At 40.0% G+C, this 15,463-nt stretch overlaps 1 protein-coding gene across 6 annotated transcripts in view; it reads right to left on the reverse strand.

Moving 5' to 3' along the window:
• Positions 1-15,463, reverse strand: part of CCDC57 (coiled-coil domain containing 57) — a 52,085-nt gene that overhangs the window by 30,028 nt on the left and 6,594 nt on the right. For 2 of the 6 annotated variants that reach the window (XM_076353900.1, XM_076353899.1), the window contains exons 1-4: positions 14,510-14,529; positions 7,176-7,284; positions 2,710-2,852; positions 1,069-1,269 (exon numbers count right to left, since the gene is read on the reverse strand). In XM_076353900.1, the coding sequence (XP_076210015.1) occupies positions 1,069-1,269; positions 2,710-2,852; positions 7,176-7,284; positions 14,510-14,514 (458 nt within the window). In that variant the 5' untranslated portion in view covers positions 14,515-14,529. Of the gene's footprint in view, positions 1-1,068; positions 1,270-2,709; positions 2,853-7,175; positions 7,285-7,380; positions 7,584-14,509; positions 14,530-15,463 lie in introns of those variants that run through there. The other 4 variants (XM_076353903.1, XM_076353902.1, XM_076353901.1 and 1 more) reach the window with 4 other exon arrangements.

The following is a 15,463-nucleotide window of genomic DNA, read 5'->3' on the forward strand; positions in this document are numbered from 1 at the left end:
TCTTCTTGAAGTCTACATACAAGAACAACCCCCCTCCCATGTTAATACATACTCGCTTAAGACAATTAACAAAACGTGATGCAATCTTGGATATAAAACTGTTCAATGACTTTTTTTTTTTTAATTAGGAGCTCAGAGGGATTTTTTCATGAGCCAAATGCATATTGTAAACCATGCATCTCCAGTCATAAAAATGCAGGCCACCTAAGCAATTCTTTAGTTTCCAGTGGCCGCCTTGGACTGGCAGCTGCCTCTTTCCAGGCTGGCTATGAAAGAAGTTCTTTTCTTCTGGTGTGTTGTTCCTTCTCTAGGTTCCCAGATACTTTCTCTTCCACGTGACCTCATTTTCTTGTTAAACCTTGAGGAGATGTTTCTTGATTGTGTCAATCATAAAACTAATGTTTATATGCATATATTGAAATTTTACTACAAATTTTGTCGCAATAATATACATAGAACATAGAACAGCCCAGGTTGGGAAGATCATCTGGTACAACCTTTCATGGGAAAGGGAGCCTAGATGAGATTATCTAGTACCCTGTCCAATCATGTCTTGAAAACCTCTAGTGATGAGGACTCTACCATGTCCCTGGGGCAGTTGTTCCAATGATTGATTGTTCTCACTGTAAAAAAAAATATATATTCTTTTTTACATTGAGATGAAACCTCTCCCAGTGCAACTCGTACCCATGGCCCCTTGTCTTCTCCACGTGACTCCTTGTAAAGGGAGCACCTCCATCCTCTTTGTAGCTGCCATTAATGTACTAGAAAACTGTAATGAGATCCCCTCGAGCCTTCTCCAGGGAGAAAAGACCCAACTCCTTCAGTCTTTCTTCACAGGGCAGGTTCTCCAGCCCTTTGATCATCTTTGTGGCCCTCTCCAGTCCATCGTGTCTTTTTTCAATTGTGGGGACCAAAACCGGACACAGTACTCCAGGTGTGGTATGTGTTTAACCATGAATTACTGTGAGCTTTTCACATAAGTAAGTTGGGCACAAAACTGGTAAGTATGATGTTCTGAATTTCCTTCATCACAGCCTATGAAACAAGATAAATCAAGTCACTCACTTTCTAATAAGAGCATCTTTCTCTCTTAAACAAGCACTGTGACTCCATTCTCTTCTGCATAGCTCAATTTCCAGACTTTTATGTCTCATCTGCAGTTCTCTAATCTGCTGCTTCAACTTTTTAAATTGTTTGACTTGGGCTTCTTTCACTGAAGCTAGCATTGCATCCTTCTCCTTGGCAGCATGAGCTAGTTCTTCATGCCTAGAAGATGTAGAGAGACAGAATGAAGTGAGGTTTCAAGCAACACAAGCACGTTATTTTTTAGGACTGTTGATTTACTTCCTTATCAATTTGGTTCAAGCAAATTCAAAGAATCATTGTCGGAAGCAGTAGAAACAGAAATCAGTATCCGCTTGTCAGTAGAACAGGTTGTGGGGAGGTCTTTTGCGGTTGTTTTTTCAAACTAAGAATGCCCCTATTTAGCTGGACTTAGGACCAGGGCTGAATCCTTCTTATACCACTGCAGAGAGTTTAACTCCAATTCATCACAGAACTTTAAGTTTGTGATTAGCACAAAGAACAACAGTATTTCACCTAATTATGGGATCAGGGTGATCCTAAATTTAAGTTTTGGGGTTTTTTTTGTTTTGGTTTTTTTTTTTTTTAAGATGACTCATAGAGAAGCTATTTTAACAGGTGAACTACTCCATTCAACATACTCTTTTACCATACTGAAAATATTCTTCGCAGTAATTGAACAATTGAAAGACAGCTATGATCAGGTGGCCCAAATAAGAGACTGTAGGGATCCACGGAGCAAAAACGCTTCCTTGAATGTTCAGTTTTCATTCACAGATTAATTTCCTGAGCGTGCACTTACACAAAAATAGAGACCAGGTTTAAAGTAAGAAGTGAGTTGTTAGAAGAAAAGACCACCAAATAGTGCCTATAGAAAACTCAAATCTAACAGTAAATAAAAAAGGAGACATGCAAGCAACAGTTTCATAATGTTCTTACACTCTGAAATTGACCTGCATATAAATCTTCAAAATATATCCAAAGTTTTGGATATAAAGGATTAAAGCAAAACAGAAGGAACAGCAATTAAACTATGAGTAAGTCTTATTTCTTAAATTTGAACTAGTGATGAGTAAAACATAAAAGGTAAAAACCCCAGTAATACTCTGGTTTGAATGAGTTATTTTCTGTCACTATATTCACAATCTGTCTGTAGCTGCTTGAGAAAGTATAAAGTTGTGACTGAACACAACTGGACTTACTGGATTCAAATCAAGCATGTGAAATATGAGACACCAAAACTAGCTGTACACTCTAGAATTGGGATGAACTAAGTTTTTTCATTACATTTACTGCTTGGAAGAGGTACTCCTTTTTGCAGTAAAGGCAGAAGGTACCATTGAACCATTAAAACTTCTAAGGTAAAATTTTATTTTTAAAGTGAGACAGATTACATCCAGAAAGAATGTAGCAGAATTAACCTGAATCCATGCGACTTAGGAAATATTTCATACAAAGGGTTACCTCTTTCTGTTGTAACAATATATATTACCAGATCAATTAATCCATGTACACCATCCCAAGCTATTGCTAAAATAAAGAGTATGTGAAGAAGAGAAGTTGTGGAGTTGCAGAGTCTGTGAAAAGCAGTTTATTTTGATCATAATCAAAATTGTACAATACCAAGCATCTTTCACAGCAACAAAATCATTGAACTGGTTTTCCTTCTCCAGTCTCAAATCGAACATTTCTTCTGTTTGCAGTGATTCTGGTGTTTGCATTCCAGTCTCTTTGAGGGCCTCCAGTTCTCTGGTCAGCAGCTTCACCTTAGAAAGGAGAAGAATAAGACTTAAGAATTCTAATGAGAACCTGATATAACCTAATTTTTTAAGAGGTCCAGAGACCTTATACAGTTGAAGTGTTAGCATCAGCTCCAGAAACAAACAAAATAGTACAGAAAGTTGTGAAGTGGTTTTTTTTTTGGGGGGTGGTTCTTCTGTTTGTTAGTGGGTTTTTTTTTTTAAATTTGTAAGTAACATTTTGCATGGTATAAGCATTAGATCAACAAAGCACTTTAAAACACCTTCCCCATAAGCTATAACCTCTGCTGTTATTTAGATTTCTACTCCCGTATTACTGCTAAATATCCGTTTTGTATCCTCTTCCTACACCTATTACCTACATTAACATTTATCCTGCATACTACCCCTTCCTATCTCTGCCTAAAATTCCTTTTACACAGTTTTTTATTCAGTGACTTCTTGGCTTCCCCTGCAGCTGACCTCACTAATACATGGGGGAAATGACTGCAGATGAGCTCTCCTTCCCTTGCTTAACACTTCCACCACCAATTCAGGTGCAAATAATATATATATATAAAGAATACATAACTCAATATAGACACTATGTTTCATAAAGAAAAAGATGTAAGAGCATCTAGCACACGAGGCCTACTGAGAGCTATTACATTCAGATGCATCTACAAGCAGTATTAGAAACTGAAACAGTATTAGAGCTATCCAATCAAGCACTCAAGTCTGAAAATTGCAAAGATTAAAAGTTTCTTCTGAAGTACTATCAGAGTTATACTGCATATCACAGAGTAAGCAATATGTGCAAATTTACATTTAATAAGTATATATGCAGTTGCAGTTCCTTTGTTCTTACTGAGTCAACAGCAGTTGGTCATGCAATCTTTAGAGTCAAGACCACAGTAAGACAAAGTGTTTTCAGGTCCATTACTACAGCAGTGTCCTTTAAAGAAGGCCCAAGACAAGGCAAGAAAACAAAACCAGAAACTAAACTCCAATTGTGTCAATATTCAAGATGCAGGAATCCATGGATACCACTAATGGCCAGGCAACCTTTTGCTACCCTAATAAGCCTTTGGCAAGGTAAAGTTTGTAGGCAGAAGTAATTTATTGTATTAGACAAAAATCAACACAGCTGGAAAAAGCTGGCAATCTTTCAGGCATACAAGCCCTCTTTCTGAGAGCTTGTCTGCTTTTCCCAACGCTATCAGCTGGTTTAATGCGAGGGTTTTTTCCCCCCTCTACCTATACGCCTTGGTTTGTTGAATTATTAAGCTATCAGTTAAACCACCACTGAAGCAAGTGAACACAGGCACCAGAGAACCATCCAAGTAATGTTGTATGATGATTAGCGAAGACTGCACATGCAGAGAACACAGATTTTGGAAGAGTGAATTCCTCATTACTAGCATGAGAAGGATGAGACAGGCCTTTCAGAGACCTATATATAGTTCTTGGTTGTGTAGGAAAAAACCCAGTCACTATGAGTGAAATTAAGATGCATACCACAAATATCCCTGCTTACTGCTATCATGGAAACAGTTAGTTCAATACATAGGTGGAGGAAAACCAGCAACAACAAGAGAGTCATCTTTTCATGCGTTTCACACAGGAATGAATTGAGATTATAATAAACGCATTCATTCTCACACGCATTTTGTGAACGCATTTTGTGTTCAGTTTTGGGCCCCTCACTACAAGAAGGACGTTGAGGTGCTGGAGCGTGTCCAGAGAAGGGCAACGAGGCTGGTGAGGGGTCTGGAGAACAAGTCTTATGAGGAGCGGCTGAGGGAACTGGGGTTGTTCAGCCTGGAGAAAAGGAGGCTGAGGGGAGACCTCATCGCTCTCCACAACTACCTGAAAGGAGGTTGTAGCGAGGTGGGTGTTGGTCTTTTCTCCGAAGTAACAAGCGATAGGACAAGAGGAAATGGCCTCAAGTTGCGGCAGGGGAGGTTTAGATTGGATGTAAGGAAAAATTTCTTTACTGAAAGAGTGGTGAAACATTGGAACAGGCTGCCCAGGGAAGTGGTGGAGTCCCCATCCCTGGAGGTATTTAAAAGACGTGTAGATGAGGCGCTTAGGGACATGGTTTAGTGGGCATGGTGGTGTTGGGTTGACGGTTGGACTCGATGATCTTAGAGGTCTTTTCCAACCTCAATGATTCTATGATTCTATGATTCTGTGAGTAAAGGGTAACAGCTTAAAAATAAGTTACCTTAACTTCATGGGACAGAACTAAGTTACCCATTTCAATTGTCTGCTTTTGAAACTCACATTCTCCCTTTTTCATTTCTGCATCAAATTGGCTAGCAGTTCCTACAAGGGGAACAACAGATAGGTAACACCAGTACAATGGTACTGATGGAAACACTGTTGTCACAGGCTTTTTTAAACACTGTACAAGGGGTTTAATCATCGCATAATCTTTCTCATTCTCATTAGAGCAGAGAATGTGCTGAATGAAACCTCTCATCTGGCGTATAGTAGGTCCCCTAACACGACCTGTACACCAAAGGGGAATTTAAAGAAACACATCAGCCAAATGGCATCCTTTGCAAAAGAAGATCAGATTCCATAACCATAGGGGAAAAGACGACGACGGGGGGGGGGGGAGGGGAAAAAAAAAAAAAAAAAAAGAGAAGCTTATTTTAAGAAAAAAACTCCAACACCTTACCGACATTAAAGTTCAATTCCTCTACAGACATCTGAGCATTTGTAATACGTCGAAGACTATCCGTTACAGAAATATCTGAACTTTCTTTTAACTTTTAGAGCAGCAGAAAAGTGCTATATCTCCCCAGTGCTAAAAGCTGTGGCTTTTTTGTTTTGGTTTGTTTTGTTGTTGTTGTGTGGTGTTTTTTTTTTTCCTCTTTTTTTTTTTTTAAACTGGGCACTTTACTTAACAAATGGGACTGAACAGTGTTGAGCTATACAAAAAGAAACTGAATTAAGTTATTTCAGCCTTTTTTGCCACAACAAATAAAATTTTAAATATAAAATAACAAGTATTAATAGAAGTTAAATTTATATTATAAGTACACGAATAAAGGATATTGATTATTAAGCATATAGTACTGTATGTACTACAAGCAGTTAGGACATCCATCTTCTTATACACACACACATATATGGAATTAATGGGGATAAACATAGAGGATGAGGTCACAAGGGATTTTGGCTAATTGATGCAATATCATGTGTTTGGTTAAGGGGAACGACTGCAAAGAGACCCAATGGCAAGCACGTAAGATGTGCTGCTTTAGTTTAAATCATGAACAATGGAGATACCACACTGGAGGAGAAAAAAAAAGTTAAGAGAAATAGTGTGTATTAGATGATGTGCCCTTATGCTTGCGAACAGCAGTTAATCCGCTTTATCATTACAGTTTAACCACAGAACACACAAAGATAACTTCTAAATCAAGCCAGTTATCAAGTATTGTTCAAGTGAGAAGTGCTCATACTCCTCTGGGTAGGTTCATAAACTGTCTATGGGAAGCCCGTGGGTAAAAGACTCCTGGATGAAGATGGGTTATTTTAGCAGGACTACTATACTGAGGGCAGCAAGATTTGGATTGGCAGGTGTTGGGTGCAAGACGTAATTGCCTAACAATCTCTTTCACCACCTCCATTTATATTATATATTGGTTTGCTTGACAGGCCAAAAATTAACCATTCTATTTCTAATGATTAAACACATTCATATGTAAATAATTAAAAGTCATTTTAGTATCAAATACATTTTTATACAAAAACAAAGAAGGAAGGTTTTGTTGTTCTTTAAAGTTTGTAATATATATAGATGTGGTATAATGCCTCCCTAAGGTATCACAGTTGAAGGTCAAATTTCACTGATAGTAAGATTATCCTTTTATGATTCTATGATAGCAATATAAGAGGCAGAAGGGGGGGAAAAAAGCCTTGTAACTAGGAGTATTATAAACAACGTACATTTACCCATCTTGCCTGAGGCTGCCTCTGCTTTCTAGATGCTGACCTTTCCTGCAGTTTCAAGGTTAACACATTTAGCAGTGTGCTGTCTACATAAAATAATCTTACACAATCTCAGATTACTAAATACATTCTTAACAGTTCCTTAAAAGGGGCAGTTGCCAGACAAGCAAAGCAACAGCTACTACACAAGTAGTGCATAATTTTCTAAACTGTCATTACAAATCTCATCAATTTAAGCAAAAAAAGGGCGAAAAATAAAAGCTTATACAACTACAGCAATGTTAAACCAGAACATTCTAATAAAAACAAAACAAAACAAAACTGAAAAAAGGATTGCTAGATGGCACTACAGCAATACAACATTGTTTCTCTATATTCTTATACCTGTTTCTGACAAGCAAGCTCTCCTTCCAGTTCTTGGATTTTTCTCTCCATCTGATGTTTCAGGCTCACGTACTCTTCATGCTGATGATCTATGTGACCGTTCCTAGAGCTATGAACAAAAATAAAACAAATTTACATTAAAGAGTATCTCTGGTGACCTAATGAGACATACATATGTAAATTTTTTTGAACGATAACACGTAACTATAAATACAAGATGCTATAATTTCCTAGAGAAAGTCACCACAAAATTTTTTCTCACAAGTCAGTTGAAACCAATTATAACAGTATATGCCATTTCTCAAAACTATACTTCAAAAGTTAGTTGCATATGAAGTATCGAGGATCTGCTGAAAAGTAGTGCAAGACTTCCACTTAAGTATAACAGCGTTCCTCCTCCACCCAAAAAATTCTGTTACCTAAGAAGAAATTGCAAAACAAGGGCTGCCCAGCAGAAATCTGAGCTTGTAGATACATTTAAAAATAGAAGCAGCTCCGTATCTTTTCCTCTCCTCTCCCCGGTATTCTTACTTGCTATCAACAGAAAAAGTTTCTCTGAGATACAGTGGAAGAATACCAGTAAGGCGAGCATTTCAAACAAATTCGAAGAGCTGATACTGCTACCATGACCAGTAAGTTATCTAATGATACACCGAACCTTTTCAAGCTTTGGATTTCATCCCTGCAAGACTCAACAGGCTTGACACAGCCTGTTACATGGCCAAACAGACCTGGATTGATATCGTGCAGTTCTGCAACCTTCTGATGAGATTCAACTCTGCATTACAGTTATTTTATGTAGCTGAATGACCGCTGCATTTGGTTAGATAAGGTTGATCATACAATAACCCCATAGACAGAACTGCAAACTAGAACTGAATAGTCACAAACAGCTAAATGCATATTCACTTTCATATTCTGCTAGATTTTGCTTTTAAATTTACAATTCACCTGAATTAATCTGGATCCTATAGACTTTATTTATATGCATAAGTGCTGGCTAACAGAAGTGTCATCTCAGTGTAGTCTAGACAGGCACTTTTACACCTCCCTTGTTCATCCCACAACTCTCCAGGGCAAGGCAGATCAGAAGAATAATTGCTGTACTGCTCAGTGATCAGTATCCAGCTCAGCCTAACAAAAAGGCAGTGATGGGTGTAAGACTCAAACTCCTCCTTCCATTCCCAAAGGATATGCTCCATATAAAATTCCTGAACTGGCTTTAAATGAATTTGCATATGCTCCAGAACCACAGTAACATCAATCAGTTAGTGACCTATGAGGAATTCCAGATCCATGTCCAGATCACTTCTAATAACTAAAAAAAAATATTTAAAACTTATCCAGCCATGTCTACATTATAAATGCAGTTTGACCCAGAACACTTTACAGCAGTTACCATTTTAAACAGAGAATAATCCCAAAGATACTATTATATCTGAAGACAGTAGTTATATTAAACAAGAACGATGTGCAGACAGATCTCAAGAAATAAGTGTTTATTCCCCCCCCGCAAGGTTTAGAAGTCTATACAGAATAATAAAAATTAGTGAGAATGGCCAAACTAAACAAGTGCATTGCTTTAGCTATCTTCACATTTTAATTGGTTGTATTAGTCATTAATCTTGGTCCTGTGACTGGATATGCCCCAACAGACTTCTTTCCTTCACAGAGGCCTATCAGAGAAGGTGGGACAAAATGTATTTAAGAGTGCACAAACCCAACTCCTATCGTAAGATTAGCTTGCAATGGCTTAAAATAGTTGAAAGGCTGAACCGTTTGTGTTGAATCCACAGCACAATATAGCAACTAATGTCTAGTAACCTTAGATAATATTACTGACAATGGTTGATACCATTATCATTTGTCTCCTCACGTACACAGAAGACAAGTGCATCTTGATATAACACACAGGAGACATATTAATACTTTCAGATTCACCTCATTTCCCAGAGGTGTTTCAGCACCCAAGGAAAAAGCATTTCCTTCTGACAAATCCTCTTCTGCTCCCCACACTATGTTTCCCTTATAATCATACCATCTCCACCCAGTCATATCGTCTCCCCAGCATACACCCTTGTAAACTATGTAGGGAGACACTGTATGTTTAAGAGCATCCTCACTTTCACTTAATGCTATCCTTTCTCTAACATGTTGCCAGAAATCAGACAAGTCACTGTGGAAACCAAGATATAGGAGGTGTACAGATAGCCCAAGTCACTTCTGTTAGCCCTCACTCTGTTCACGTTCTAGGTGTTCCTCTGTCAGAATAGATAACCGTATCTCCATGCTCAAAGTGCTCTCTACTGTATGAATGATGTTACTGCTTTATCCCAATCCAAATATGTCTTAGAGAAGCTAAATTTCTCTTTTCTTGCATACTATTCTAAGGAAGTCACATCTCGCCTGCGAAACTGTTCCAGCTCTAATTTATGTTCTTCAATGTGTTGTCAACAGCAATAATGAAGTTTGCATCTTTTTCTTCTTTCCTTGACAAGCATTTGCTCCACTTCACCCAGTTGTACTCTAAGATCACTACTCTCTGCCTGGTTAACATTTTCAGATGTTTTCAGATGAGTGACTGTGACATCATAGTGTTCTAACTCTTTATCTCTCTCCTAAAATTCTTAGGTTATAGACAAAATCTGCTTTCAATTTGTTAAATTTTTCATGCCCGTCTTGGAGTTGCTTTTTGACATCTTGCAGCATTTTCTTTTGACACGGGAACTGGCAAGCACGTAGCTCTTTCCCTTCTTTTTCTTTCCACTGAAGGAGACCATTTAGTTCTTTCTCCACTTGTAACACTACTATAAATCCGAAACAGGAGCTGACAGAAGGCAGTTAAGACTGATAGCTAATACAACTCAAGTATCTGTCACTCCCGATCTACTGCATAGCTGATAATTTAAAATTCACCGGTAATTAATTTAAATTGTAAAGTTTCCTGGACCATCAGGCATTAGCTGCTTCTAGAAGCAGAATTTACTTTTATTTATAGTCCTGCATTGCCCAGGGACTTTCCAAATTAGTTATGAAATGCCACTAAATTCTGGGGTGGGAAAACATAATTTTCTCCTTTCTTTATTCAGATTGAAAATAGAGGCATAAAAAGATTTAGTCATTGTAAACTGCACACATATTTCTCTTTTCTTGAAGACATTTGTAACAAGTCAAGTCACAGTCCAGCCTTCTCTTATATCAACAATATTAACTGCTGTGTCCCATTTGTCTTCTCCTCCCACAATGGAACTACAAAGCTACTGTTCTGTCCACAGTCAAATCCACCTTGAAGTTACTTTTCAGAAAGGCCAACAGGTATGAGGAAATAGCTGTATTTCAGTAACGTATTAAATATATTTTTAAAACTAAAAAAAAAACCAAACCAAACCAACATAGAGGTGGTGCTTTTACTGGTAAAACCCTTTACCTGCTTTACTTCCTACTGTTTATTCTCCATATTTGCCTCATATCTAATTATAAACTCTGTAGAAGAAAAAACATTATTTCTAAGGACCATGGTTGCTTTAAAAAAAAAAAAAAAAAAGAAAAAAAAAGGAAAAAAAAAGATGGTAATTTCTGCTCAGATTTCTCCAGAGATTTTCCCCAATCTCTGGAGTCAATACAGCTTCTCTCACTGTACAGTATTATTCTGTGTCAGTGGTTACAGATAATCCCATCTGCATAAGCACAGGGATGCAGAGAACAAATCAGACAAGCATGCTTTTCAAATAGTGGCTCTTTAATCTCTTTAAATGAAAGAGAGATTTCCAGATCAGCAAACGTGATGCAATATCTCTTTGCTAAAGGATGCCACTATTTAAACAACATTTTTCTTCACAAACCAACTAGACAACTCTAATTCTTCAGAATCAAAAAATGAGTCTCTGATCGTTGGCCATGACAAGTATAAAAAAAAATTCAAGCTTGCTCTTCCCAGGTACACTGAGTAACAAACACTGCTAGAGGACACCGTGATCTGGTGGTCTTTCAATTCTGCTGGCCTAGATTTCACATTTATTCCTAAGGCAATTAAAATAAAATTATGTTTTCTCTTCGTATTCTGCTTCTTGTTAGCAATCTTCAAATCGTGCTACCATGTAGAAAATAGCATAAGCAATATCTTCTTCATTTGGGTAAGCAGCAATAATTATTTTTTGTAAAAGTCAGTGTCGTGGATATTCATGAGCAGTACTGCCTCCCTGCCTACGACATGCAATGCTAAGAAAGATTTGTTCTTTCTGTATCTTCCTTTCAGCTACTGTTGCTCCAAATGCATCTGATGGCTACCACAGTTAAAAATATTAACTAAATCTGACTTCCTTCTCCCCTCCACCCCAGTTATAAATACATTAAAGATAAACAATGCCTATGAGATGCTTTCTGGACTCAAGGCGCTGAAAGAAACTATGCTCAGTCTATACCCATTAAGGTATCAAAATACTAATGTAAGTGCCTTTTAAAAACCTGCTTCATTAGTTAAAATTAGCAATACATTATTAGACAAGACCTTTGTGTAAGGAATCAAAAACAAGACCACAGCTCCAACCTATTCCTTCCTTGAAATCATCAAACCGAACTCACAATTTTTCTTGGAAGAGGTGGTTAAGAAAAGTGATGCTTCTTTTACAATTTCTCTCTACAATTACCTTAGAATTAAAAGGCACCACACAGTTTCCTATGAAAACAACCTTCCTCCCTATCTCCATGTATCTTACCTAAATTAATGGTACTGGTAAATTGAAAGTGGTATCCTGAGGTGAGTTTGGGTTACATATAACAATAGGAATCATTCATTTCATATGAAAATATGAATGAATGAGCCTTCCTGTAATTTTAAAATATTGCTTTCCATCACAGAGAGCTGTATTTCTTAGAAATGCAATTTAATAGGGGAGAAGGGAGCATTTTGCCTTTGATAGCAGCAGTATTTATAATTGCAAGTTAGTTTCAATAAGGACCATAATGGAAATAACAGTGTAATTTTAGATATAAAATGCACCAATTGCCTGGATATCTTACAGTCAAAAGAGGAATAGTAAACCTATATATGATGATATTAAAAGATGACTTAGGAAACAGCATACATCTAAGTAAGAGACAACATCTTACAACAAGCACAGCTTACCCATGCAACCTAAACAGCAAAGATACCCACTACAATCCAACCACTTACTTCAAGCATATCCAGAAAGCAGTGATTGATAGGTACTCCTGTTCCCCCACAAAAGGGCCTAACGGGACTCGTATCAGCCTCTTTACCAAAGGAAAATGATGGCTTGGCTGTAAATCACACACAATTGAATGTGGTTGCCATATCTGATTCAGTGGAGATTTCACAACTGTTACTACTAAAATGCTACTTCAACAACAAGAAGTTAGATTCCATGTTTGAGCTCGTCACTTTTCAACCAAATAAGGAGAACAAGGTGATGCTGAAGAACATTTCAGAGTAATACGTGAGAACCTTCAGACTTCCATACAACCCCTACTTGTCAAAGAGGTGTAAAGCTTTAAAATTTTGTTCAAAGTGTAAAGAAGCTGTACTTGCTTCTCTCTTCCTTGCTATCCTTATAACATATTCTTGGTACAATAGGGATAAGATGCGCATAACAGACCAGCAGAGCTAATAAACTGGGAGTGCTTCTCTTCCTTTCAAGACTACAGAAAAAAGGACAAGAAAAAAAATGCCACACAGCTAGTATCAGTTAGGTATCTCTAGCCACAACTGTTTTCCTTGATGAAGCAATAACAGACAGAACCAAGAGCACCCGAGTACTAGCACAGCTGTTTCACTATGTGCTGCAAGTCATGACGAGACAAGCAAGCAGCATAGGCCACAGCTACACTGTTAAGTAGCTGTGCCGTGGCACTGTTGCAAAAAACAAACAAAAAAAAGAAATGATGTCAACACAGTTCCAAGAAAAAAATGATGACAATCATTTGACAAGATAGCATCACTTGTGCGCTGTCTCTTTCTTTACTGCTAGTAGCTGGTTTGCTATCTACCTTACAAGTAAGGTTAGACATATAAAACAGCAAATATACATTGTGCATTATACAATCTGATCAGAATAGATAAAATACAGCAGAAGCTGGAGGACAGGATAAGGACCAATAACATACAAGAGAAACCTGGGATGTCGGGTACCGAGCAGGGACACACCTCTGGCAAAGTATGGGGTGGGCTACGCTGCGGGGTACATGATAGAAAGCCTGATGTCAGGCTCTGTCTGCCATTATGCAGGACAGACGGAAGAGTAGGAGGCATAAGGGACTGCATAAGTAAAAGACAAGGTATGGTGGGTAGAAACAATTGCCCCTGGGACTGAGAAATGGGTACATATTCTAGAGAGCATCCAGGAATGTAAGTAGAGGGCAACACATGAGGAGCACTGACACCGAGTCCTGAGAGCAAATATCCCCAGGGATGACAGGAAGGGGCAGCCACATGGATGGAGGAAGGCAATGCTACTGGCAAGCCGGGGATCAAGTACCCTGCAGGACTAGAGGTTTGTACACCTTCAGTGCAGAGAGGGAGAGAAAGACATATCGGGTGGGAGTGAAAGAAAACACTGCCAGGGGAACAGCCAGCAGGCAGGAAGCAGATCCCAGGAGGAGGGGTGAGAAGCCCCACGGAGGGCCCAGAGGGTCAGCTGCTCTGAGGCAGAAGAGCAGATGGCAGGCAGCCTGCCGAGGTCAAGTCCCTTAGGGGAAGGCAGTAGAGAGGAGCACACGGTAGCGCAAGATAATGCTTGGGACTCAGAGGCAGCAGACAGAGGGCACTTAGTAGCAGGAAGGGTGCAGAAAGACAGTGGGTCCCCAGAGAGAGAAAGGGGCGCAAGATGCACGGGTGCCGCCGCGTCGGGAGCTCTGAAGGACAAGCCGCGGCACAACGGGATGCTGTGCGGCCGCTGTGCCTTCCGATGGCGCCCGCGGAGCAGCCCAGCGGCGGCTCCGCTCCCCCCCGGCACGAACCTGCGCGTCCTTCCGCTCACGGCTGCAGGCCGCGCCTCACGGGAACCGCGGCGGGCAACGCCGGGCCGGGAGGCGGGCCCGTCTCCATGGGAACCGCGGTCCCCGCCCCCCCCCCCGCCGTTAGCCCCGGGCGGGCCTCGTGGCGAGCACCGCTCGCGCCCAATCAGCGCTCTGCCGGCTCCGCCCCGCCCCCGGGCGTTGGTTCACCCGCCCCGGGCCCCGGCCCCGCCCCGCCCCACCCCCGCGGCTCCGGCCTTCGAGCCGCCTCTCGCTCCAGCCCCAGCTCTGCCAGGGATGGCCCGTTCCCCTCGCTGCCTCCCTCCGTGCCCAACAAACCGGCGTTTCTCGGTTCCCCTCACCGCATTCTCTCCCAGGCACCTGGCATCATATTCTCCTCCTCATGCTCTCCCCGTCCCGTCCCCGCCATTACCACACGGCAGCCCCTCCTCCACACCGTGTGAGCGCCTGCACGCTCCTCCGTAGCCCCGGTCTCTTTTAATAACACCCCCTTCTCCCAAAACACAGCTAACGCTTGCTTCATACTCTCAAATCTCATCTTCTCGTGCACTTGTCTTCCTACACATTTCGTTTATCAGACCGTTCAGTATTAAACAATTTCTCCTAGGACGGATCAGGAAGGAGAGTCTCGGCCCATTTCAAGTACAGCTGTTAGGAATGGGAGCAAACAGGGAACAAACCTCCCATTCTCTCCTAACTCTCACCGTATGGTGTGAAAAACTTTAAAAAGCGTGCAAAAGCAGCTCAGGCCAACTGCAACACGAGATTGTGCAGCACAGACAAATAAGTTCTGCTACCAAGGCATTCAATTATTAAAAAATGTGTCTATCGACCAAACCAGACTACGCTGTCTACGTGAGGCTGAGGAAGACGTAGCACAGGAACTGGACGTAAAGCATGATTTTCCCTTAGTCACTCAAGATGACTTGCTTGTCTGGAAGTCATGAGGCAAACTTCCTGTAATGCTCTCTCACTTTTTTGTGTTCCTGAAGTATATAAATAGCTTTGCCAGATGAGAGACCTTTCAGAAACCTGAATGTTGCATGAATTATACCTGAAGTACACTAATTTAAAGAAAATATATTATCAGTAGTTCTTATATATCTTTCCTCAGGTCGTCAGAAGAGAACTGTTATTTCCTAACCCCATGTCATCTAAAGAAAGGAGGGGTTTATTTCCATCAGTAACTATTACTGAAAATTAGAATCAGAACTAATAATTTGACTTGTGAAATAAATCAAGTTTCACTTAGCTACATGAAAAGTATCTACATATAATTTCAGAATACTACAGTT

Source organism: Aptenodytes patagonicus, chromosome 16 (genome assembly GCF_965638725.1).
Source record: "Aptenodytes patagonicus chromosome 16, bAptPat1.pri.cur, whole genome shotgun sequence".
Taxonomy (NCBI): Eukaryota; Metazoa; Chordata; class Aves; order Sphenisciformes; family Spheniscidae; genus Aptenodytes; species Aptenodytes patagonicus.